The sequence below is a fragment of the Coregonus lavaretus genome (assembly GCF_964263955.1).
Source record: "Coregonus lavaretus genome assembly, chromosome: 30".
NCBI classification, from domain to species: Eukaryota; Metazoa; Chordata; class Actinopteri; order Salmoniformes; family Salmonidae; genus Coregonus; species Coregonus lavaretus.
The window spans coordinates 21,315,727-21,343,230 of record NC_140017.1 but is presented as its reverse complement, the minus strand read 5'-3'; the positions used below and the strand labels follow the sequence as shown (position 1 = coordinate 21,343,230).

Below are 27,504 nucleotides of genomic sequence, written 5' to 3'. Positions count from 1 at the left end.
TATGGTCCATGTATTGTAAGTCTGTGTTTTGTAAGTCTGTGTATTGAACTGAAGCTGTTGTTTGTCTCATAGAGATGCTCCAGAAGAAGGCCTCAGCTGTGACGGATGACAGTGTGACTGGGGTCCAGCCTGGAGGGCCCCCAGACCTCAGCCCTGACTCTTCACGCCTGGGCCTGTCTACAACTCCCAGCCTCCCCCAGGGCAATGAGCCAGACCAGGTAATCGTGGGTATTGTAGGCTCTCAACACAGAGCCAGAACCACAACTGCAAAGGTATTATATGTTCAGAAGTTTCCTATTCTTGGAAATGGCCAAATGGGTACGTGTCCTTGCTCTCAATTTCAATAATTGTTGACTTGACTTGTTAACAAAATTATTGGCCGTATTAAATCGTGGGTGTTTTTATTTCTAGTCGACACCCTATCAATTGGGAATGATTTATTGAGAATTAACTGGTTTAATTTGAAAATGCAGATGGCATAATCTGAGTTGTCTATAAGCCCACAACAGGTTGCCAACCCTCATGGCTGTTTCTACCTTTCTCTATTTAGAATATTGAGAACATCAAGGTTCTTCTTCATGAGAGGGAGCTGTGGAAAAAGTTCCATGAGGCGGGAACGGAGATGATCATAACGAAAGCAGGCAGGTGAGTACCTACAGTTCATATATCACAGCAAATACATGGGATATACCATATTAGTAGACTAGCACTACACATTCTATACTATACTAAACTATGCTAAACTGTACTAGACTCATCTAAGACTCTCCAAAAATATGGGTTACTTCTGCTAATTGCGTAGCTGCTTTCAATAGTGTTAAAATATAGTCATTATTTGTAAGTCGCTCTGGATAAGAGCGTCTGCTAAATGACGTAAATGTAAATGTAAATGTAAATTATGGCACCTCCATTTTGAGCAGCTATGACCATCTGTTGGAGCTAAGGCAACCAATTACACCATGCTACAGTTATGGCGCCCTGGGTCTCAGGTAAAGTAAATGAAGAGACATAATTTCTGCCCCAGTGAATATCTAATTGAAAACACAAACCCACAGCCTTGCTCTGTGTGTTAGATTTAATGCCGCCCCGTGGATTAGACAGTCTGGCCCTTAACCTGGACTTTAACCAGAAGATGAGTAGACGCTTTCTACCCAACCTCCGCCCACCCCTCATTCCTCACAGGGGCTTTTTTTCCAGTCCAAAATGTAAAAGGTCACCACAATTTTTCTTTAATGCCGCATCACTGTGAAAGATAGGCTTTCCCTTGTCCAGCTGATAAAGTGCGCTGAGAATCCCTTAAAACCTTTGAAGGGCCCGGCCTCAGAGTGACGCTTAGCTACGCAGCTCCACCAGCTGCACTCAGCTGGAAAACCTGACTGACTGACTAGGCTTATACAGTCAGTCAGCCTGAGAAGCCAGAGAAAATCAGGGCGGCGTCCCAAATGGCACCCTGTTCCCTTTATAGTACACTACTTTTGACTCGAGCCCATGGTGAGCATGAATAGGATGCCATTTGGGACGCACGCCAGGTTTATGTTGCTCGGTAATGGAGCAGGAGCAGCAACAGTACGTAATTCAACAATTCTAAGAATGAACTCTGTCTGAACTGATGTGAAGTATAAAATGTTATTGAACATAAACATTTATTGTAAATTAAACCAGTTGTAGGCCACAACACTGTGGGCGAGAGTTGGTTATGTCGAGAATGTTGTAGATAGGATAAAGAAAAACTAGGGGCCAAAATCGTAATCTGACTTTTTTGCAGGTATATCTCTATGTACAAATGATGAGTAAACATACAGTAGCAAGGCTGCTTCACTGCTACACCAGCTCTAGCTAGACATTTTGTTCTACATTTTGCTCTCTAACTGAAATATTGTTGTTCAAGGTGCAGCTGAGACTGCCAAAACAATTCAATGCCAATTTATTCCAACAGATACTTTTTCATGGAGGAATCTGGAAGGAACATCAAGCAGTAGTGCTAGGTGCTGCTAAATGCTAAAGGATCTGACGAGCTAGCAGGTTTTAATCCCTCAGTACATGAAGGATGAATGAATGAACAAATGAATAAATGAATGAATGATGGTTCTCAGGAACATTTTCTCTTGGAAGGGAGGTCAACACCCTATAGAGGGCATCCGGTCATCTCTCCTTGGAAGGGGCAGAGTGGCAGGGCTAGGAAGAAGTTATGGCTGTGTCTTTAGATTAGATCATGGCTTGAGAAACATACTGCCAGTTCAGCCCTTCATCCTCTTACAGTGCAGCTTGGACTTCAGCCTCTTACAGTGCAGTTCAGACCTTCAGCCTCTTACAGTGCAGCTTGATTTTCAGCCTCTTACAGTGCAGCTTGATCTTCAGCCTCTTACAGTGCAGCTTGGCCTTCAGCCTCTTACTGTGCAGCTTGGCCCTTCAACCTCTTACAGTGCAGCTTGGCCTTCAACCTCTTAAAGTGCAGCTTAGTCCTTAAGCTTCTTGAAGTGCAGCTTGGCCCTTCAACCTCATACAGTGCAGTCAGTGAACTCCTGACTGAGGAACGTAGATGTAGTTTGTTATTGTGAGTGCCACAGTCTCAGTCTTAATCCTTGCTCTTTAACGTACCCAGGCAGTGCTCCAACTCTCCCCTCTCTCTCTTTCTGTACACACGGTGCTCCTTCTCTCCTCTCTTTCTCTCTGTACACAGCCCGTCAGTGGGAGCGGTGGCGGAGGGGTGATAAGAGGAGCCCGGCGCCCGCTTTCAGCAGCGTCTAGCGTGGCCTGGAGCGCTCCATCATCACCCCGCCACTCCTTTTGATCTCCCTCAGTGCTGGAGGTTCCCAGATACTGGATGGGAGTTCCAAATGGCACCCTATCCCCCGTATAGTGCACTACTTTTGACCAGAGCCCTATGGGCCTTGGTCAAAAGTAGTACATTATAAATTAAATAGGGTGCCATTTGGGATGCAGCCTGGATAGATCCCTGGACTGGAGGGCCTAGGAGGCTCATAGTGCTGGGCTGCTAGGAAAGAAACAGCTGGCACACGCCACACAAACACACACCCACACACTGACACTGATATCATACACATTCTTCATCTCCATTTCTCATTCTCTCCAGTCCTCTACAACACAAACACTCTCTCAGGCACGCAGTGCACGTGCACAGAAAACGCATGCCTTGGGAAAATGGGGCAATCAGCTGGTCCTGACTGCTCCTGAGTTTTGACAGGCACTCGCTCTAACAAATGCATCCCTTTCCATTGTTCATGCATTGTCATATTCCGTTTTGGATGACACAAAGACGTGCTTTCGAGTAAAGTCCTGCACTTCAAGGGGATGGACAGTAAAACTTGGATATTTTATCATGGCTGTTTGGCAGCTTTGCCATGGAAACCACAGCATCTGTCATCAGGCAGGGCTGAGGTGGCTGAGCCATCGAGGTCCCCGATTAGTCATTAGCCATGCTATGTGATCCACTGTGTACCCCTTCGCGGAGTCTTTTGGAAATTGACTCAGATAGGGAGATGGTAATTCTGGGGCCCGATCGAACAATGTTTCCACAGTAACTGAGGTGTTACTGTACACCACTATTTCGACTCATGAGTCATGTCTGTGTGGTAAAATGGAATCATTCTTATGGATGTGCTGAAAAGCCAATTGCAATAATGGCAGGCTGGGTTACATAGAAATAGCCTTATATCCTTCTTGAGACCTCCTGATCTGTTGACACAGGCCTCCATATGGGCCTGGTTGGATGGTGTGAGTGGGGCTGGGATGAGCTGCAGGTCTGTTTTGGATGTTCCCCTCAGATTAAAACGTCTTTCTGTGAGCATGACACCAGGACTGATCTCCTCACTGATTGGATTTGGAGCCTGAGAGAGACGGAGAGAGATTATCTGCCTTCAATCCCCTCTACCGTACGGGACGGGTTGAGTATTTCAAGTAATGTGATCCATGAACAAGGCTTTAGCTAGGGCTCCTGTCAGGCCAGAAAGATCTGCGATGGGTCCTTTGAAGCCTTGTGCGTTAGGAGCAGATAGAGGCTGAGTCCCAAATGGCACCCTATCCCCTACATAGTGCACTATCTTTGATGCACCCAGAGCCTTATGCTTGGCCTGCTTAGGGGGCCCGCTATCTGCTCGCTCTTACACTCATCCATTCAGAGAGCATGTCACCGTCAGCCTTTCAGAAGTGTGTCTCACACTCCCACTATTTTAACCTGTTGTCAGGAGAAGGGGAAGCAGCAGATCAACTGTACTGGAGTACAGACCCTTTGACTGACCCTACTGTCAGGGGGTGATGCGGTACGATGACAAGTCAGATGTACAAAGTGCTGTCCAATCCAAACCGCCATTAAAAAGCACTTAGGGGTTTATAAGGGGTGCTGCAGATCCCTTTGCAACTTTTTGCTTTGCAGATGGGATGAAAAAGAGAGCTGTTTCTCAGGGAAGAGGTCATGGAAGGTAGCGCTATTCATGTGTTTTATGGCCTTGTCTGCTATATTAGCATATTCTGTCTATCATTCCTGAGTCTCTCTCTCTCTCTCTCTCTCTCTGAGACGGATGAGAACAGAGAGCTACACTCACAGCGTTCCCACACTTGTCTTTTTATGGCGCTGCTGCCGATGCCCTCTCAAAAACCATCAGGTGAGTTGTAGGAACAGCCCACTGGGCACACCTCGTCATTTCAACATGGAAATGTGGGTAATATTTGGTTGAAATGTTAATCAATTAAATGTCAACCTTTATTCACCCACTCAAAAAGACAGCCATAAGTTTGTTGAATTCCCGATGTGTTATCACTATGCTTTCAACCATCTAAAAGAACAGAAAGTTCAAATAGGAATACAATGTCAGATATTTTGTATTTATACAACAACTTAATGTATTATCACTATATTTCATCTAATAGCACAACCAAATGACCTGGATTGCAGTTGAGATTACATAAAAAGTGCATCAATGCTGTTGGAGATTCTGCGCAGATTATTATAGAAATTGTGAAGAGCTCCACAGACCTGCAACCTTTGCATGCTATCTTGAACATGCACTCTTTCTATGATAACATAAGAAGACATTTATAGTTACTGTAGGCTAACCTCAAAATGTGGCCATGGATGTGTTACGCATTTTAAGGTTGAATAAATGCTGTTACATTAGTTTGTAAGATAGCCTTAACTTTAGGCTGTATTACTGTATTGAATTGTGTTTGGTGGACAACGCCACCAAATATCAACATTTTAAGGATATCTAATGCTTGGATAGCCACTGGCTTAATCCTATTTTTCAACATTTAATTTATAAACTTACTGACAAGTTAATAGGCTATTTACTGTATTACAAAAGTGAAAGGGCCGATTCCGATTTAGGAACGCCTTTCCTACGCACCTCTCAGTAGTGAGTATTCAGACTTACCTTGTGTAGGTGTGTAACAGGATTTGCAGGCATGGTTCCCTTGCACATGCTGAATAAATATAATTAAACCGCTGAAAACCCTCCACTTGGTGGCCAACAGATTTTCTCGTGGAGTTTTCATTCAATAAGGTTTTCAGGACATTTATCTTAAGCCATCCTTTTAAATACGGTGTACCTTTTAGTTAGAATTTTGTCCACAGACTCAATAGAATATATCGAGAGAATGGGTTCAGAATATTAGAGATCATGAAAGAAAGTAATCTAAATATATGCATATTCTTCTACGTTTCGGCACCAATTGGTAGATTTAAAAAATACTCTGATCTTATAAATTATTTAGGGTTAGGAAAGTATTTAGGAATCATAAAAACAGGTTAGGAAAGCCTTTATGCACAAAAGAAAGAAGACGGTGGTTTGATTAATTTTGAAAATTGCCACATTCAGTTCTTCAACCAATGGTAATGTTGGAACATTTGTGTACATAAAATTATAATAGGGAGAATAGTGTATAATAGTAGGCTATACCCTCGTCTATTGCCTGCACCAACCATGGAATTGTGTGATGACACAGCCAAGGATCGGGTTCAAACTGTTATGGCTTGGTCTGCGCTCTGCTCCATAACGATTTGATTAGCCTACATGTCTTTAAAAAATATATATATTATCAACTGTTGCTAATAATCCTCATCAACAACCACATGGCCGTGACGGCGTTTACAGAGGAAGCAAATGAAGGTAAACAAAACAATGTAATTAAATGGAATGATAATGTAGGCTATACCAACTGAAGGGAGCTAACAGTAAATTGGCAGTTGAATATGTGTTGATATTAGGCCTACTGATGGTCGATACTGATAGTGGGTAATATTTAACCTGATAGAAATAGGAAACAGAGAAAGTCGGGTAGCCTATAATTAAGACATGCCTATCCCTGAAAGTTAAAAGGCTGTACAATTTAAATTCTGCATTTCATAAACTTTACTGTGGGAAAGTTGATATGTTGATATGCTTATGTTTGCTGCCATTTGTCTCCAGCGATTATAAGGTAAAATATATCTAAAACAAGTGTCATTTATATTTACAATTCTCTTATCCAAACGGATTACTCATTTACCTAGCTCTTATCAATAGCTCTTATCAAGTTGTAAATTAGAGTGCATGGAGAATGGTATTATTTCTAACGGGAAAAAATTAAGTTGATACTTTTTCCACTTGGAACCGGTATGTTCGCTAGACGTTATTTATGGTTTCCTTGCACGTAAAGGTGGTGGAATTATGAGGAAATTAATTCAAGGTCAGAATAAGGCGGATCTGTAGACACACCTCTGCCACACCTTCATTTATTCGATCTCCACCCCAAAAGAATAGCGGGTGAATAGCATGCTATTCTCATGCTTAAGTTCAAGGTCAGTATACGCGTAGACAGAAAAGTGCATAAAAAGGGAATGATGTTCCATTTGTGCTCGCTTAACTCGGGTTGGAATTGGCCCCATATTGAATTGTGTTTGGTTGTCAATGCAACCAAATATCAACATTTGAAGGAGATGTATATTTTGTGCCACTGACTTAGTCTGGCTTTAATTCCATAATTAATAATTGATATGTTGGATTCACGTCTCCATCTCAACCAAGAATCAAATTTAAAGAATAGGACTGAATCAAATCAAACTTTATGTAAAGTGCATTTAACGTTTCACTTGATTTTGTCCTATTCTTTAAGTTAGATTTTTGGTTGAGATGGACACGTGAATCCAACATAGCAATGATTAATGTGTAGAGAAACTGGAATTAAAGCCAGACTAAGTCAGTGGCACAGATGGACCTATCCAAGCAGAAGATGCATCTCCTTTAAATGTTGATATTTGGTTGCATTGACAACCAAAGACAATTCAATATCCAGTATGTCTACAAATGAATAATTGATATGTTGGATTCACTTCTAATCATGTTAATCATTAATATGTTGGATTCAGGTCTCCATCTCAACCAAAAATACAAGTTAAAGTATAGGACTAAATCTAGTCTAATCAAACTTTAAATGCACTTTAAATAAAATACGATTTGATTTAGTCCAATTCTTTAACTTTTGGTTGAGATGGAGACGTGAATCCAACATATTAATGATTAACTTGAAGATTACATTTGAAATCAACCAAAGATTGAAACCCTAGGCCTATATGTGTCTATTTAAGCAATAAGGCCCAAGAGGGTGTGGTATATGGCCAATATATCATGGCTAAGGGCTGTTCTTGGGCACAACGCAATGTGTTGCCTGGACACAGCCCTTAGCTGTGGTATATTGGCCAAATACCACAAACCCCTGAAGTGCCTTATTGCTATAATAAACTGGTTACCAACGTAATTAGAACAGTAAAAATAAATGTTTTGTCATACCCATAGTATACGGTCTGAAATACCACACCTTTCAGCCAATCAGCATTCAGGACTCGAACCACCCAGTTTATAATTTTAGTTGAACCCTGGGTTGAATTGAAACAAAAGCTGTTGATGACTGTTGATGACTTGTTTTGTTGCCTTACAACCTGGAATTAAAAGTTATTTTTTTGGGGTTTGTATCATTTGATTTACACAACATGCCTAACACTTTGAAGATGCAAAATATTTTTTCTTGTGAAACAAACAAGAAATAAGACAAAAAAACAGAAAACTTGAGCGTGCATAACTATTCACCCCCCCCCCAAAGTCAATACTTTGTAGAGCCACCTTTTGCAGCAATTACAGCTGCAAGTCTCTTGGGGTATGTCTCTATAAGCTTGGCACATCTAGCCGCTGGGATTTTTGCCCATTCTTCAAGGCAAAACTGCTTCAGCTCCTTCAAGTTGGATGGGTTCCACTGGTGTACAGCAATCTTTAAGTCATACCACAGATTCTCAATTGGATTGAGGTCTGGGCTTTGACTAGGCCATTCCAAGACATTTAAATGTTTCCCCTTAAACCACTCGAGTGTTGCTTTAGCAGTATGCTTAGGGTCATTGTCCTGCTGGAAGGTGAACCTCCGTCCCATTCTCAAATCTCTGGAAGACTGAAACAGGTTTCCCTCAAGAATTTCCCTGTATTTAGTGCCATCCATCATTCCTTCAATTCTGACCAGTTTTCCAGTCCCTGCCGATGAAAAACATGGTGTTCTCGGGTGATGAGAGGTGTTGGGTTTGCGCCAGACATAGCGTTTTCCTTGATGGCCAAAAATCTCAATTTTAGTCTCATCTGACCAGAGTACCTTCTTCCATATGTTTGGTGAGTCTCCCACGTGCCTTTTGGCGAACACCAAACGTGTTTGCTTATTTTTTTCTTTAAGCAATGGCTTTTTTCTGGCCACTCTTCCGTAAAGCCCAGCTCTGTGGAGTGTACGGCTTAAAGTGGTCCTATGGACAGAACCTCCAATCTCTGCTGTGGAGCTTTGCAGCTCCTTCAGGGTTATCTTTGGTCTCTTTGCTGCCTTTCTGATTAATGCCCACCTTGCCTGGTCTGTGAGTTTTAGTGGGCGGCCCTCTCATGGCAGGTTTGTTGTGGTGCCAGTTTCTTTCAATTTTTTAATCATGGATTTAATCGTGCTCCATGGTATGTTCAAAGTTTCTGATATTTTTTTATAACCCAACCCTGATCTGTACTTTTCCACAACTTTGTCCCTGACCTGTTTGGAGAGATCCTTGGTCTTCATGGTGCCGCTTGTGTCACGCCCTGGCTCTGGGGACTCTTGTATGTTGAGCCAGGGTGTTAGTTTCTTTGTGTAGTGTTTATGTTTCGTTTCCTATGTTCTGTTCTAGGTTATGTGTCTCTATGTTGGCCGGGGTGGTTCTCAATCAGAGGCAACGAGAATCAGCTGTTGCTTGTTGTCTCTGACTGGGAACCATACTTAGGCAGCCTTTGGTGCACTTGTGATTCGTGGGATCTTGTTCCATGTAGGTTTGTGTATGACCGAGGACTTCACGTTTCGTTTTGTTGTTTTGTTATTTGTTACATTGTGAAAAGTACTCATTAAAAGAGATGTACGCATATCACGCTGCGCCCTGGTCCACTCATTACGACGAACGTGACAGAAGATCCCACCATCAAAGGACCAAGCAGCGTGTCCAGGAGCAGACAGCCTGGACTTGGGAGGAGATCTTGGACGGGCAGGGGTCCTGGACTTGGGAGGAAATCCAGGCCAGAATGGATCGCCGTCCGTGGGAGGAGACGGTGGAGACGCGCCATAGAGAGGAGCAGCGGCGCCAACCGTGTCGACGTCGGACACGCAAGAGGCAACCCAATAATTTTTTTGGGGGGGGGCACACGGCATGGACGACGGGGCTGCTGGAGGCAGCTACAGGGCGAGTTTGGGGATTAGGAGGCCACCGGGTTTGGGGGGCTGGAAGGGAGGTTGGCGGAGCCTAGAGGTAGAGCAGAGCCAACTCCCCGTACTCAGGCTAGGCAGCGTGAGACTGGGCAGGTTCCGAGGTATGCGGAGCTGCGTACTGTGCCGCGAGTGGTCCGACACAGTCCGGTACGTACTGTGCGAGCACCACGCACGTGTCGTGCTAAGGTGGGCATGCAGCCAGGACGGAGTGTGCCGGCTCAACGCTCATGCACTCCAGTACCCCTCCTCGGTCCCGGATATCCTGCGCCAGTGTCACGTGCTGTAGTGCCAGTACGAGTACACAGCCCTGTACGTCCTGTGCTGATGCCTCACACAGAGTGTGTAAAAATAGGCATTCAGCCAGGACGGGTTGTGTCAGCTCTTCGCTCCAGACCTCCAGTCCGTCTCCACAGCCCGGTCCGGCCTGTTCCTGCTCCCCGCACCAAGCCTCTGGTGCGCGTCGCCAGCCCGGTCCGGCCTGTTCCTGCCCCTCGCACTAAGCCTGTGGTGCGCGTCGCCAGCCCGGCCCGGCCTGTTCCTGCTCCCCGCACCAAGCCTGTGGTGCGCGTCGCCAGCCCGGCCCGGCCTGTTCCTGCCCCTCGCACCAAGCCTGTGGTGCGCGTCGCCAGCCCGGCCCGGCCTGTTCCTGACCCTCGCACCAAGCCTGTGGTGCGCGTCGCCAGCCCGGCCCGGCCTGTTCCTGCTCCCCGCACCAAGCCAGTGGTGCGCATCGTCAGCCCGGTCCGGCCCGTTCCTGCTCCCCGCACCAAGCCAGTGGTGCGCGTCGTCAGCCCGGTCCGGCCCATTCCTGCTCCCTGCACCAAGCCAGTGGTGCGCATCGTCAGCCAGGTCCGGCCCGTTCCTGCTCCCCGCACCAAGTCAGTGGTGCGCGTCGTCAGCCCGGTCCGGCCCATTCCTGCTCCCCGCACCAAGCCTGTGGTGCGCGTCGTCAGTCCGGCACAGCCCGTGCCTGTTTCACCGGTGCCTGGTCAGGTACCGGTCAGCTGCTCCACACCGGAGCCTAAGCAATCCGCTCCACCGATGTCCAGTCCAGCTCCAGCCAGCGTGGCCAGACCAGACCAGGGGCGCTACGGGGGGGTTGTTAGAGGGTGGTGGTCACGCCCGGAGCCGGATCCGCCTCCGAGGTGGAATGCCCACCCGGCCCCTCACCTGTTGGGTTTATGTTGGCGCGGTCGCAGTCCGCGCCTTTGGGGGGGGGGGGGGGGGGTACTGTCACACCCTGGCTCTGGGGACTCTTGTATGTTGAGCCAGGGTGTTAGTTTCTTTGTGTAGTGTCTATGTTTCGTTTCCTATGTTCTGTTCTAGGTTATGTGTCTCTATGTTGGCCGGGGTGGTTCTCAATCAGAGGCAACGAGAATCAGCTGTTGCTTGTTGTCTCTGATTGGGAACCATACTTAGGCAGCCTTTGGTGCACTTGTGATTCGTGGGATCTTGTTCCGTGTAGGTTTGTGTATCACCGAGGACTTCACGTTTCGTTTTGTTGTTTTGTTATTTGTTACATTGTGAAAAGTACTCATTAAAAGAGATGTACGCATATCACGCTGCGCCTTGGTCCACTCATTACGACGATCGTGACAGCTTGCTTGGTGGTGCCCTTTGCTTAGTGGTGTTGCAGACTCTGGGGCCTTTCAGAACAGGTATATATACACTGAGATCATGTGACAGATCACGTGACACTTAAATTGCACACAGGTGGACTTTATTTAACCAATTATGTGACTTCTGAAGGTAATTGGTTGCACCAGATCTTATTTAGGGGCTTCATAGCAAAGGGGGTGAATACATATGCACACACCACTTTTCCGTTATTTATTTTTTAGAATGTTTTGAAACAAGTTATTTTTTTCATTTCACTTCACCAATTTGGACTATTTTGTGCATGTCCATTACATGAAATCCAAATAAAAATCCATTTAAATTACAGGTTGTAATGCAACAAAATAGGAAAAATGCCAACGGGATGAATACTTTTGCAAGGCACTGTATGTTGAAAATTGGTTACAATGATGACAATCCTGTGGTTGAAATTCCACCCTCAAAACAACATTTTACGTTGATGACTTTTTTCAAATCCAATGTATTTTCCATGTAGATTCCACGTCACAATACGTTGACAAATTACGTTGAAACAACGTTGATTCAACCAGTTTGTGGTTACATACTGTACCTCCCTCAACGCTGTGATCTCCTTTGACCTCTCTAACTAATTACTCGTCCCAATCAGTCTCTAAGCCTGGCTTGAGCCGCTTTCTGAGTGCTAATCGTCCACTCATCTGCCGTGGTGAGAACACTTTCCGTTCTGATGCTACACTCAGGGCTGGCTAAAACCCTCCTGCAAAGCCGGAGAAGAGCCTCTTATGCATATTTACCCTGTGCGCTCAGCCCCACAGAGAGACACCTTGGGGCTAAAGCCAATTTTCATTAGCTCATCTGAAGAGGGAAATCTTTTCCAGTGTAAGCTAGCTAGGTGAGGGAAGGTACTTAGGTGCTCAAAAAGCTTGGGTGACATCATTGTCCAAAGCGCCTTATCACCTTGATTCCCGTTCAACATCCCTCAAAGCTCCAAGGTGTGAGGGCAGCACAAAGACATAAGGCATTAAATAAACCTCTGTATTTACGGGTCTTACGATACTAAAGGTGCTTAGAAGCTAATGGCAAGTCTTTCCAAATTGGATCAGGAAGAGGTGACTTAGTCACCAATAACAAAACACCTGCTGACCCAATTCGTGTTTGAGTGAGTTGGGGAGCGAGCATTAGGTCTAGTGGGTATTATGGTAGGTGAAATCATCATCATTAGGGAATGTCCCTTCTCTTGTGTCCTTCACAGGAGGATGTTCCCCAGCTACAAGGTGAAAGTGACGGGCATGAACCCCAAAACCAAGTACATCCTCCTCACAGACATCGTCCCCGCCGACAACCATCGCTACAAGTTCTGTGACAACAAGTGGTGAGTTTAGTCAGAGACACCTTTTAAAAAAAAAGTGATCCTTTAATTAACCTGGAAGACCCTTGAGATAAGGGATCTCCTTTATGAGGGAAACCTGGTCATCAAGACAGCAGCTATACAGTCAATACAAAAATGTACATATTAAAAACAGACAATACAGCAATACATATAACACACCAGTATAGAAAATATACAAAGACAATTATAGAATCCTGCCAAAAACCTTGTCAGAGTGGTTCTTCCAGTTTGCAGTATTGCTCAAGTTATTTTCTAAGCTCAGGGCTTAGATGAGTAACCTCCTTAATGGTTGTTATGAGAAATCCACCCACTCGTCTCTGTCTCAGATGCTGCTTGGCTTTAGACCTCAGGAGGCAGGGACGTTTTGAAATGGAAAGGGGGGGATCAAGAAATGGGGAGGTTAGGGAGGGTGGGGAGGGAGCGGTGAGCTTAAGGAAGATGAAAGTAGCTATTATCTTCTCAACCCCATAGCTTCACCTCCACCGCTCTGCAGAGGCCTTCCTCTCTCCATGGGAAAATAATCACCAACGCCGTAGAGTAGACAATAACGGTGGGTGCAAATGAGAGAGACATTTAACACTCTCAGACAGTTTTATATGCTTGAGGTGATGCTGCCTCCCACATACAGTATACACACAGACAAGCAGTACACACACACACGCGCACACATATCCCTGGTGGCCCTTTCCTCGGCAGGCTCTGGAACAAACACTTTACATGCCGTGACATCATTATGCAAACCAAATAAATGTCATGTTGGATAATGTAACGTTGTTACATGTGGAACCATACAGCACCAAAAAGGATAGTAACCATAGCGGATCCCTTTTTGGTGCTATATAGAACCCTTTTTTTAAGGTTCTATAAATAACCATGCTAATACGGTTCTAAATGGAAGCTTTATGTTGCTATAAAGAACTCTTTCCTATAAAGAACTATAAAAAAGGTTCTATATAGCACCAAAAAGGGTTCTGCTATGGTTACAACCCTTAATGGTTCTTTATAGAACCTTTATGGAGAAAGGTTTTTATATAACCATTCTCAATCTCAAAAGTTCTACAAATAACCTTTTGAAGAACCATACAGGGTTATTTGTTTCTGGTTAGCCATATTATATTGTTAAAATTCCATAGGTTTTATTATTGTGTTCATTGACAAGTTGAATCAGGTGTGCTAGCTCTGGAACGTCTGGGGGTCCTTAATGAGAGAATTGAGAACCACTGACTTAAGCAACAGTTCTCAATTGATACAAGGCCAGACATGAGTTTTTCACAAAACACTGTCACTGGCCATAGTCATTTTTCAATAAAAAAATTAGATAAACTGGAATGACACTCTCTGTTGTACAAAAAGAGCGGTGTGCAAACCACGCCCCAAAATATTCGAATGAGCCACCGCCCCTACATTTTATTTATCACTAAAAGAGGAAAGAACCCTTTTTTGATTCTAAAAACTGCAAAGAACCATTTAAGGGCTCAAAGGGTTATTTGGGTCAGTATGGTTCCACATAGAACCATCACCCTTCACAAAGGGTAAGGAACCCTTATTTTTGTGTGTGTATTGGCTAACAATATTTTCTTTGTGTTCAAGACCAACATTTTAATCTCCCACTCATCTGTTCATTCGTTCATCTGTATCCATTCATTGATGGAATGGAGAGATGGAGCATGAGTCCAGGCACTTGCTGCCTCCAGTCATGGAAGGCCTAAATTTAGTCTGTTGTGGTTGAATAATGAGGAAAACCGACTGGTTTCTGTCAATTTAATCATTGCTCTCGTGAAAAGGAGCGCCTGGCTGCAGAGTAAAATTTCCACTTCTCAGAACGAGGACGCAAATACAGTATGATGATCATTGAAATCTTAAGTGACAAGTCTGTCCACAGGCAGCTTTGTTGTTATTATATATTTTTTACGTCATTTAGCAGACGCTCTTATCCAGAGCGACTTACAGTTAGTGACTGCATACATTTATTTTTTTATACTGGCCCCCCGTGGGAATCGAACCCACAACCCTGGCGTTGCAAATGCCATGCTCTACCAACTGAGCTACACGGGACTACTATTGAGGTCATGTTATAATAGTATGCCATGCCATGCATACTCCTTTGTTCTTTTAGAGCACAGCAAGAAGAGTACCTCATGTCTCAGTCGCTGTGCTAGCTAAACTGTAGCTGCAGATTGTCATTAGCACACAGTTCATTACCGCAGGGCACTGGCAAGCCGCCTGCTGGGCTGTACCCGCTGTCCTTCCAGTGACCCTATACCTTGGGTGATGCCGGTTTTGACTAGATGGGATACAGCTTATGTCAGAATTGACCTGAAATAAATGACTTTTCGTAACAGGTTAGGAGAACTTACGCAGCAGCTTAGGATAATTAACGTAGCAGGTTAGGAGAATTAGGTTAAGGTTAGGAAAAGGGTTAGGGTTAGCTAAAATGCAAAAAAATGCAACTTTTGACGTCAATTTGACAAACTGTATCCCTCTAGCCATGACCGGTGATGCCACCATAGCCTGCATCTGCCACTGCCCACCGGAGCGGCATCAACCGTTGCCACTGCTGGCCGTGCAAATGACAAAACAACTGTATCCAGTGTAGGGTGTACTGAAACCAGAACCCGACGTCACTCCAAGAAAAGTCTGCGTCCCAAATGGCGCCCTAATCCCAGGGCCCATAGTCAAAAGCAGTGCACTATGTAGGGAATAGGGTACCATTTAAGACTTAGACAAAGCCTCCATAAAATGCACCACGTGCTTTGCTTTCTCCAGCAGAAACCCAGCCATTTTTTTTACAACCATTTGTTCCAGATCTTTGTGGGATAGCCTGGGAGGGCCTGGAATCCCAGCGTTTGCCAGCGTGGGTTGCTGGAGTATCTCAGCGACACCTTGGAGGAGCGTAATTAGCAGTGATGTTACGGTTGAAGCAACCTTTGAAAAAGAAAAGTAGAGCCGCACACTCTAGGAGCTCAGATGCAATAATTTAATAACCCAATAACCAACGTTTCGACAGACAAGCTGTCTTCATCAGGGTTGAAGCAACCACCACCACCACCTCCAGTCTGGGAGAATGGTTCCCATAGCCCATAGTGTGAGGGCTGAAACGGCTGCCATTTTTTATCATTACTGACTGTAGCTACATGTGTTTGGTATAAAAAGGGATCCTTCATTCTCAGTGGCCCATCAGTGAGCCTGAATGGAGTCGTGTGGCTGCTGGAAGATTTGGCTATGCCGTGACAATAGGGTTTGGTAGACCACAGCCCTGCTGGGTTGTATATGGTTGCTGGATTACCACAATGGCTGAGCCATCTTGGCAGAGTAATGGCCGTTGGTTGCTGCTAGCCATGGGGTCTTTATGATGATGATGATGCACCTTAATTTCTCTTAATCTCCCTCTCTCTCCTTCCCACTCTCGTTCTTCTCTTTCTTCTTCTCCTTCTCTTTCTACTCAGGATGATGGCAGGCAAGGCGGAGCCAGCCATGCCAGGGAGGCTCTATGTCCATCCAGACTCCCCGGCTACAGGAGCCCACTGGATGAGGCAGCTGGTGTCCTTCCAGAAGCTAAAGCTCACCAACAACCACCTGGACCCATTTGGCCATGTGAGTGACCCTCAGTCTACCTACCTACAGCATCAGCACACAGGCTAACATTCACTCAAATCAGTGGCGGTCGGTGCCGTTTAAGATGAGGGAGGATTATATATTTTTTATGAGCACGGCTTTATTTCTATTATAGCATATTGGATGACTGTCATTCATATTCCATTCACCCAGTTCAATGTAACATCGATAGGTTTAGGCTACTACATGATACTCTAATTTTCCCTGTACCCATCATGAGGTTGCTACAACCTAGCCTATGAATGAAAGTTTACAACGTAGGTGCACAGGTTGAGAGAATTTTGAGTAATCAAGGTGACAGACAGTGACACGTTCAATACCGCCTTGCACACTCTTGCCTACATCTAGCTGATGTAGGGTGTAATCATTAGTCCAACAGTTGAAAATTAGAGTTTCTGTTGGACAAATTCAGGTATGTTTATCCCCATTTCGTTCCGTTTGCTTCCATTTAAGAAACGTTTTTTAAACAGAATCGGCGGAATGAATACACACAAACAATTCACTTTCATAGCAGCCACATAAAAACAGCATGATCACTTTGCTCGTTGTATATATAATTCCATCTCACAACTATCTATGCGCTCTCCTCCTCTCACTTTTTCCCTTCGCTTGTGGACTTCAGTGCACAACACATCAGCTGTCTGTGACATGGCGAAATAACCTTTCCAAGCCAAACCTTCATATCATGACCGCTAACCGCTACACACAGCCTACATCGTAGTCATGTCATAGTCAACTAGAACTACAAGAACTTAAGCGTTAGTAAACCCAGTGTACAGTCAGAAAGCAGTTACACCGGCAGGCCCCGGTGGCAATACATTTATAAAACCAAAAGCTTACCTTGACTTGGAAGAGTTCCAGTGTTGGATAGCCATAGCCAGCTAGCTAACATAGCATCCCTCTCTGTTTGAGCTGGGTGTTTGAGTAGGCTAAACTAGCTAGCTACATTTGCTAGCTAAGTGAAAGTGAAATAAAATAAAAATACAACCCAATATCGCTAGCTCTCTCTCTCTCTCTCTCTCTCGCTTCTCCTTAATTTTTGAAGAAATTAATTTGTTCAAAACTGTTAAACTATCGTCTTTCTCTCTATGAGGCAACTACTCACCACATTTGATGCACTACACTGCAGTGCTAGCTAGCTGTAGCTTATGCTTTCAGTAATAGATTCATTCTCAGATCCTTTGACTGGGTGGACAACATGTCAGTTCATGCTGCAAGAGCTCTGATAGGCTGGAGGACATCCTCCGGTTGTCATAATTACTGTGGAAGTCTGTGGAAGGAGGTGAGAACCATGAGCCTCCTAGGTTTTGTATTGAAGTCAATGTACCCAGAGGAGGACAGAAGCTAGCTGTCCTCCGTCTACACCATGGTGCTACCCTACAGAGTGCTGCTGAGGCTACTGTAGACCTTCAATGCAAAACAGTATGTTTTAATCAATTATTTGGTGGCGTGAATATATTTAGTATAGTTTTATCTAAAATGGCTAACTTTTTTAATGTTTCACTATTTTTATTTTTATGAAATTCGCTAAGGAGGATAGTCCTCCCCTTCCTCCTCTGAGGAGCCTCGACTGATCAAATATACTAAAAGTACACTACCGTTCAAAAGTTTGGGGTCACTTAGAAATGTCCTTGTTTTCCATGAAAACATACATGAAATTAGTTTGAATAGGAAATATAGCAAAATGCATAGGAAATGTAGTCATTGACAAGGTTAGAAATAATGATTTTTTAATAGAAATAATAATTGTGTCCTTCCAACTTTGCTTTCGTCAAAGAATCCTCCATTTGCAGCAATTACAGCCTTGCAGACCTTTGGCATTCTAGTTGTCAATTTGTTGAGGTAATCTGAAGAGATTTCACCCCATGCTTCCTGAAGCACCTCCCACAAGTTGGATTGGCTTGATGGGCACATCTTCCGTACCATACGGTCAAGCTGCTCCCACAACAGCTCAATAGGGTTGAGATCCGGTGACTGTGCTGGCCACTCCATTATAGACAGAATACCAGCTGACTGCTTCTTCCCTAAATAGTTCTTGCATAGTTTGGAGCTGTGCTTTGGGTCATTGTCCTGTTGTAGGAGGAAATTGGCTCCAATCAAGCATCGTCCACAGGGTATGGCATGGCATTGCAAAATGGAATGATAGCCTTCCTTCTTCAAGATCCCTTTTACCCTGTACAAATCTCCCACTTTACCACCACCAAAACACCCCCAGACCATGACATTGCCTCCACCATGCTTGACAGATGGCATCAAGCACTCCTCCAGCATCTTTTCATTTGGTCTGCGTCTCACAAATGTTTTTCTTTGTGATCCGAACACCTCAAACTTTGATATGTCTGTCCATAACACTTTTTTTCCAAACTTCCTCTGTCCAGTGTCTGTGTTCTTTTGCCCATCTTAATATTTTCTTTTTATTGGCCAGTCTGTGTCGTAGAAATATTTGACTAAAAAATAGTCAACTCAAAAATATCTCTCAAGAGACTGGAGCTTGTGAATCCAGAAATTAGGCTTTATTATTGCGTAACAAAGCCGAGCCACTCCATGGAACGGCTGTCTCTCTTTGGCTTAGAGATCTCTTATATACACACACAAATGCACAGTCATGTATACATAGCTTACAAAGCTACTCCCCTTAAGATCACTGATTAACATCTTTAACTGCCATGCCACTATTATCTTTGAAAGTCCAATAACACATGTTGTTTACTCCAAAAGGCCATGGGCGCTTTTGCCTCTTTCCCTTATCTCATTATGTTGGTGGCATGGCTCAGACACTTTTAAAAATAAAATACATACATTCATCAAAGCATGTTTACACATTGTATTGACTATATTCCTTATTTAGACATGTATCTGGACTTATAAAATGTCAATCATGTTTACTATATTTTATCTTTGACATTTCCCAACATTTTCCTTAATGATACATAAAATATTACCATATCTGAGATATGGCTTTTTCTTTGCAACTCTTTGCATCCCGGAGTCGCCTCTTCACTGTTGACGTTGAGACTGGTGTTTTGCGGGTACTATTTAATGAAGCTGCCAGTTGAGGACCTGTGAGGTTTCTTTTTCTCAAACTAGACACTCTAATGTATTTGTCCTCTTGCTCAGTTGTGCACCGGGGCCTCCCACTCCTCTTTCTATTCTGGTTAGAGCCAGTTTGCGCTGTTCTGTGAAAGGAGTAGTACACAGCGTTGTACGAGATCTTCCGTTTCTTAGCAATTTCTCGCATGGAATATCCTTCATTTCTCAGAACAAGAATAGACTGACGAGTTTCAGAAGAAAGTTATTTGTTTCTGGCCATTTTGATCCTGTAATCGAACCCACAATTGCTGATGCTCCAGATACTCAACTAGTCTCAAGAAGGCCAGTTTTATTGCTTCTTTAATCAGCACAACAGTTTTCAGCTGTGCTAACATAATTGCAAAAGGGTTTTCTAATGATCAATGAGCCTTTTGAAATGATAAACTTGGATTAGCAAACACAACGTGCCATTGGAACACTGGACTGATGGTTGCTGATAATGGGCCTCTGTACGCCTATGTATTTATTCCATTAAAAATCAGCAGTTTCCAGCTATAATTGCCATTTACAGCATTAACACTGTATTTCTGATCAATTTGATGTTATTTTAATGGACAAAACATTTGCATTTCTTTCGAAAACAAGGACATTTCTAAGTGACCCCAAACTTTTGAACAGTAGTGTAACAGTAATACCAAGAACAGACCACAACAAAACTATGGGTATATGCTGGACAATTGCCCAAGAACAACAGGTACTTTGGCCAGGTGACCCCACACTTGGCCCTTAAAGCCACTTAGATCACCAACACTTGGGGGAGTTCTTTGTCACAGAGCCAAGTGCTCTGCCTGTCACATCAGTTGCATCAGCAGGGCCAAGTGATCAACAGCTTGACTGCTCAAAATAATGTCAACAACGTCTATAATCTTTAAGCTCAATTAACTGTAAATGGGTAGAGAGAGAGTGAGAGAGAGGGGAATGGTTAGCTACTGAGGCCTCACAATGTAGGTCAATCCACATCCCAGGAAGGCACAGGGTCATTTCACACAATATAGCTTCTCACTTCTCCTGGCCATGTAAAACAAGAGAGGTGACAGGATACAGCTAATTTAGTAAAACCTACACAGGGGATGAGACTTCAATAGACTGGTGTTAAAACCACAGCAGAATAGAGGTGTTTTTTAACAAGAGACAGAGTCATAAAGCTGTCTTGATTGAAAGAGAGGGAGAGAGGAGAGAGGGGGAAGGAGTCGAGGAAAAATGGCCAGAGAGGAAAAGGAAGAGAGGGTGAAAGAGGGAGTGAAGTGGAGGGAGTGACAGAGAGAGAATAGAGGGAAAGAGAGAGAAAGCATATGAGAGAAAGTGAGCGTCTTGCCACGAGAGAAAGTGAGGGTCTTGCCACAGAGGGAAGTGAGAAGTGTGACGGCGGCGGCAGTGCTGCCCAGAGGAACTCTGGGAAGGCTTGTCCAAAGTCATCCTGTCAGAAGGAGAGCTCATTAGGTTCATAACCTCTGGGATCAGCGGCGGGGCCCGCTGTCAGGTTGAGTCCACCGTCTGGATAGTGATAAGGGCGAGTAATGAGGACAGAGAGAGAGAGAGAGGGGCCCGGTCTTACTAAGCCCTGCTGATGGCCATAGAACAGCCCACGCCAGCAGGGGAGCCAAAGAGCCTCTCCTCCCTGGCCTGTATAGCACTGGATCCACCACCTACCTGACCCACTAAACCAGGGGTGTCAAACATACGGCCCATGGGGGGGTCAAATCCAGCTCGCTAATAATCACTGAAATGAAAGCTAGACAGTCAGGGAGCATTGAAAATATTTTCAATGCAGCCCTCCGGACCTCATTGAAGACCGAATGCGGCCCCCGGTGCAAAATGAGTTTGACACCCCTGCTCTAAACTGACCCACAGTCTAAATAAAACAGCCTGTGAAGTGAGCTAATGACAGTCAATGACAGACTCTGTTGTTTATGCATTTGAGAGTGTGTCTTTTCAAGTGTGTTTGTTTATGTATGTGAGAGTCTGCATGACTGTGTGTGCAAGTATGTGGGTCAGCATGGCTGCTAGTCCAGTCCAGAGCAGGATGTCCATCAGCTTGATTCAACCCAGAGGTATCTCAGATCTATGACAGCCCTTCCCTTTCCTGACCATCCCCCACAAACGCTGCCCTTCCCTTCGCAAAAAACTATCGCAGATCTGGGATCTGGGCTCCCACTGACCCATGCTACTGTCGACCAAGAGATGGTCCAAGGAATCACTCCTGAAATGCTGTCACTTCCCAGCTGTCACCGAGTGAGGCAGTGTGTCTTGGTTTATAAACCAGTTTGGGGCTGGCATTTTCACCCAAAAGATGAAAGAGAGAATGCATGATTTGGTTCTGGATTGATCCAAGGAAGGCTTGTCTTTCTCAATGCAACCAGACAGCACAGAGAGAGTCAGACTCCTTCCTGCACTGCCTCCAGACAGACACTGGCCAGACTAGCAGACTAGACAAAGGTCATCACCAGAGAGTCTCCAGTCAACCAACCAGTAGCTTATCTCTATCCGTTCTCTGCCTTAGGTCACCACAGAGTCTCTAGCCAGCCAATGAACCAATTGCTTATCTCTGTCTGAACCTTGCCTCAGCAAAAGGGGGCAGGGGCATGTGAGCATTGGGCTGTTCAGGGTGCAACTATGACCCTGTGCCCTGATAGCACAGAAGGCTGCTGAGGGGAGGATGGCTCATAATAATGGCTGGAATGGAGTGAATGGAATGGTATCAAACACATGGAAACCATGCGTTTGATGTGTTTGATACCATTCAATCTATTCCGTTCCAGCCATACTATGAGCCCGTCCTCCCCAATTAAGGTGCCACCGGCCTGCCTGTGCTTGATAGTCTTAACCCCTCTCTGTGGTAACCTCCTGGAGGGGTTGGCCTCTTAAGACAAGGCCCTGGTACTACTGGGCTGTGAGTCTAGAAGGTAGGAGAGGAGGGGAGGTGGGAGTGGGGGAGAGCTTGATGCTCATCGGCCATGACAGAGCTGCGCTGGAGATTACCCTTGCTCCAACCCTGCTGACGCTCCAGTGAGCATGTGGCTAGGCTACTGGGCTACTCTGAGCAGACTGGTGCCGATGTGCTGACCTAGCCCCCCCCCCAGCTCCACACATGCTGAATGATGCACTATACAGTTGCAACTCAAGTGTGACAAAGGGGTGCCCACTTTTCAGTGTCAACACATTGAACTACAGTATATTGACACATTTCCACATTGTATGGACAAAGTTGAGCTAATGCCCACTAATGCAGACTCCAGTAGCATTAAAATAGGCCTACCTGCAAAAAAGGCTAGTCATGGAAAACCTGAGCATCTTAAGCACCTAATTCACACTATGAGTCTATTCAAGTCAATAAAATTACATCACTTGGAATTTAGCATCTAGGCAAGGGACAACAATTAATTTAAAGGGGAAGAACTAGCTTCTTAAAAAAATAACATCTTAAAAAGTCTTAAGACTGTGGTGGTGGCTGGTCATTCACTGGTGCCCCTAAGACACTGTGAATAAACAAAATCCTCTGCTGTCGTTTGTCTGACCTTGTACTTATTTTTTATTTTCTTCTACCTTTCCTTCTTTCCCCCTGATAGATCATCCTGAACTCGATGCACAAGTACCAGCCTCGGCTCCACATCGTCAAGGCCGACGAGAACAACGCCTTTGGGTCTAAGAACACAGCCTACTGCAGTCATGTGTTTCATGAGACAGCCTTCATCTCCGTCACCTCGTACCAGAACCATAAGGTACAGTATGTGTGCCACCCATGTAGTTGTCCACCTGCTATCTGATGTTCAATGTCTTCTGCACACACAGTCTGACACGTTTCTAATGTCTTCAAAACACTATCTGCAGGAGAAATGTTCCAAATCATAGAAATACAAGTTTTGACTGAACATTTCATGATGAGTCTCAAGTGCAGTGACAAGAAGTGTTGCTGTCTTCCCAGATAACTCAGCTGAAGATCGAGAACAACCCGTTTGCCAAGGGTTTCCGTGGCAGTGATGAAGGGGACCTGCGTGTTTCCAGACTCCAGGGGTATGTTCTGTATGTTAAATTTTTGTCATTTAGCAGACACTCTTATCCAGAGCGACTTACAATTAGTGAGTGCATACATTATTTTCATTTTTCATACCCCCTGTGGGAATCGAACTCACAACCCTGGCGTTGCAAACACCATGCTCTACCAACTGAGCTACATCCCCACCGGCCATTCCCTCCCCTACCCTGGACGAATTGTGCGCCGCCCCATGGGTCTCCCGGTCACAGCCGGCTACAACAGAGCCTGGATTCGAACCAGGATCTCTAGTGGCACAGCTAGCACTGCGATGCAGTGCCTTAGACCACTGCGCCATTCGGGAGTTTATGTTAATGGAATGTGCCACTCAATAAAAATGTCTATGGAATACTTACTTTATCATGGAAACAATTCTTCTTTTGGCACAGTACATCATTAATTGGAACCATTTTATCACGTTGTATTATGATTAGAAGACAGGCAAAGGAATACGTATTAGGGGTTTTATTACTCCACCCAACACAAACACATACAGTACCAGTCAAAAGTTTGGACACACCTACTTATTCAAGGGTTTTTCTTTATTTTTACTATTTTCTACACTGTAGAATAATAGTGAAGACATCAAACTATTAAATAACACATATGGTATCATGTAGTAACCAAAAAAGTGTTAAACAAATCAAAATATATTTTATATTTGAGATTCTTCAAATAGCCACCCTTTGCCTTGATGACAGCTTTGCACACTCTTGGCATTCTCTCAACTAGCTTCACCTGGAATGTTTTTCCAACAGTCTTGAAGGAGTTCCCACATATACTTAGCACTTGTTGGCTGCTTTTCCTTCACTCTGCCGTCCGACTCATCCCAAACCATCTCAAATGGGTTGTGGTCGGGGGATTGTGGAGGCCAGGTCATCTGATGCAGCACTCTATCACTCTCCTTCTTGGTAAAATAGCCCTTACACAGCCTGGAGGTGTGTTGGGTCATTGTCCTGTTGAAAAACAAATGATTGTCCCACTAAGCCCAAACCAGATGGGATGGCGTATCACTGCAGAATACTGTGGTAGCCATGCTGGTTATGTGTGCCTTGAATTCTAAATAAATCACAGACAGTGTCACCAGCAAAGCAACCCCACACCATAACACTTCCTCCTCCATGCTTTACGGTGGGAACTACACATGCAGAGATCATCCGTTCACCAACACTGCATCTCACAAAGACACGGCAGTTGGAACCAAAAATCTCACATTTGGACTCCAGACCAAAGGACACATTTCCACCGGTCTAATGTCCATTGCTCATGTTTCTTGCACCAAGCAGGTCTCTTCTTATTATTGGTGTCCTTTCTTTGCAGCAATTCGACCATGAAGAACTGATTCACACAGTCCCGTCTGAACAGTTGATGTTGAAATGTGTCTGTGACTTGAACTCTGTGAAGCATTTATTTGGGCTGCTATTTTTGAGGCTGGTAACTCTAATGAACTTATCCTCTGCAGCAGAGGTAACTCTGGTCATCTATTCCTGTGGTGGTCCTCATGAGAGCCAGTTTCATCATAGCGCTTGATGGTTTTTGCGACTGCACATGAAGAAACCTTAAAAGTTCTTGAATTGTTCCGTATTGACTGACCTTCATGTCTTAAAGTAATGATGAACTTTTAAGAAGGCACACCTGTTAATTGAAATGCATTCCAGGTGACTACCTCATGAAGCTGGTTGAGAGAATGCCAAGAGTGTGCAAAGCTGTCATCAAGGCAAAGGGTAGCTATTTGAAGAATCTCAAATATAAAATATATTTTGATTTGTTTAACACTTTTTTGGTTACTACATGATTCCATATGTGTTAATTCATAGTTTTGATTTCTTCACTATTATTCTACAATGTAAAAAAAAATTAAGAAAAACCCTTGACTGAGTAGGTGTGTCCAAACTTTTGACTGGTAGTGTATATATATACACAAAGGGATGTAACCCAAACAAAAAGCGAGGTGTAACCTCTACACAATACACGGAACGAGACCTGTAAACAACAAGAGCACAATACACGTTACTCACGAGACCAACGGACATGGGACAATAATCGACAAGGACAACGGGGAACAGAGGGCACATATATACACATACTAATCAGGGGGAATGGGAACCAGGTGTGCGTAATGAGACAAGACAGTCAGGGTTGGTGGTAATGATCCATGTCAGTAACGCCTAGAAAGCAGGTGACTGAACGGAATGAGCAGCAGTACCGGGGGGATCCGTGACACATTTGTTCCTTTTGGAACTCGTTCCATTTCTTCCTTTAGCAGATTAACTGTGCTTGCTTCCTTTAATACTTCGCTAGCTCTCTGCAAAGTAGAATCTGTAACGCAAGTGTTGGGGAGTAGTGAACTACATTTAGTTCAACTAGTAATTTAATTACATTTTGCTGTAGCTTGGTCGTAGTTGAACTAAATTCAAATCTTGGTAGTGTTTTCAGTAGTTGCCATATAGTGGTGTAGCTAATTAATGGAACTACAGACTACTTTTTTAGCAAAAATAAAATATGGGTGAAGTGGGCAAGAAATGACTTTTTACATCAGACCTGCCTAATTCTCACTTGAAACACTTTTTGTGTACATAATTCTAACTTTTTGTGTTTAATAGGCTAAATTACACATTCTGTTAACATCTGACTGCAATTTGTAGTCTATGACATTTCAGATTTAGATATAATTTTTCACTAAGTAGTTTGGATGTAATGAACTACTTTTTCGAAGTAACTTTAGTTAAGTAAGGTATGTTTTTCTTAAGGGTAGTTTTAGTGTAGGTTAGCTTCTTCCAGTATGAAGTAATTGGTAGCTTGATAAACTATATTTTCAGAGTAGCTTCCCCAACACTGTAACGCTAATCCTTCTGTTCTTGATTCTCCTTCTTCCTCTCCGTAGAAAAGACTACCCAGTGATTTCTAAGAACATGGTTCGCCAGAGGCTCCTCTCCTCACACGGTCACCTGACGGGGAAGCTGGGAGCTGGGGTACACCTGTCAGGGCACCCCCAGGTCCTGTCCCACTACCAGTACGAGGGTGGGGTGCCCTTGGGGAACTCAGACCACCAGGAATCCAATCCCTTCCCTCCCAGCCGAGAGCCAAGCCTGCTCTACCACTGCTTCAAACACAGAGGTGGGTTAGCTGCAGACCTACCTGAACATCTCCACACCTGTCAATCACAGAAAATGGGCAGTCCTCATCATAACTTTGTTATCTTGCAACACATCTTTTGGTGCTACACATCAATATCACACAATATAAATGGGTTGGTACACAGTTCCAAACAGTATAAAGAAGCATCATAGGTCAGCAGGGTGATACATTGAGTTTTTTCGCTCAGTGATGATGATTTAATCTTCATTTCTTTACAGATAACACCAGGCACTTGGAACTAGGTTGTAAACGGACGTATCTGGACACAGCGCTTCCAGCAGTCTCAGAGGAACACTACTTCCGCTCTCCTCCCTCCTACGAGCCTCCACTGCTGTCCCACCCATATTGCGGTGAGGCCATAAACTCCAGGGAGGCCTGTATGTACGGAGGGATGGAGGGAGAGAACGGCCACGGGGCTGGGGGTGCTGACGACCTGGTTCCCCCCTCTCTGAACTGCAACATGTGGGCGTCGGTGCAGCCTTACCCCCGGTACAGCGTGCAGACAGTGGAGGCCGTCCCCTACCAGCCCTTCACTGCTCACTTCACCAGTACTGCCACCGCCACCTCCGTGGTGCCCCACCACACCCCCTCCGGACCCCCTCGCCCCCAGCCCGACATAGGAGTCTACAGTCCAGCCACAGCACAGCGAGGCCTGGCCGCCATCCCCTCGTCATCCTCCACCTCGTCTTCCTCTCCACCGGTTCCTGGTTCCAGGGATAGCAGGCCGGTGGTCCATCCTCCTCTGTACCACAGGAAGCCTGGGCCTGGGTCTCCTCTCCGGCCTCACAGGGAGTTCTCGGCCTTCCCAACACAGAGCGCCCCCCCATCCATCCGGGACCCATCCTACCAGTACCAGATGGGGCAGAGCAGTGTAGGGGCCCACTGGAATGATAGCTAGGGC

General features: G+C 44.7%; 1 protein-coding gene across 1 annotated transcript; it reads left to right on the top strand.

Annotated features, from left to right (window-relative positions):
• Positions 1-74: 74 nt before the first annotated feature.
• On the top strand, positions 75-27,501 carry LOC311105987 (T-box transcription factor TBX4-like; the record flags this gene model as incomplete). Its single annotated transcript, XM_084148240.1, has 8 exons — positions 75-218; positions 551-645; positions 12,593-12,712; positions 16,177-16,324; positions 23,002-23,154; positions 23,358-23,446; positions 26,350-26,582; positions 26,822-27,501. The coding sequence occupies 8 exons, from the start codon at positions 75-77 to the stop codon at positions 27,499-27,501; spliced, it is 1,662 nt and encodes a 553-aa protein (XP_084004366.1).
• Between the last annotated feature and the right edge of the window lie 3 nt (positions 27,502-27,504).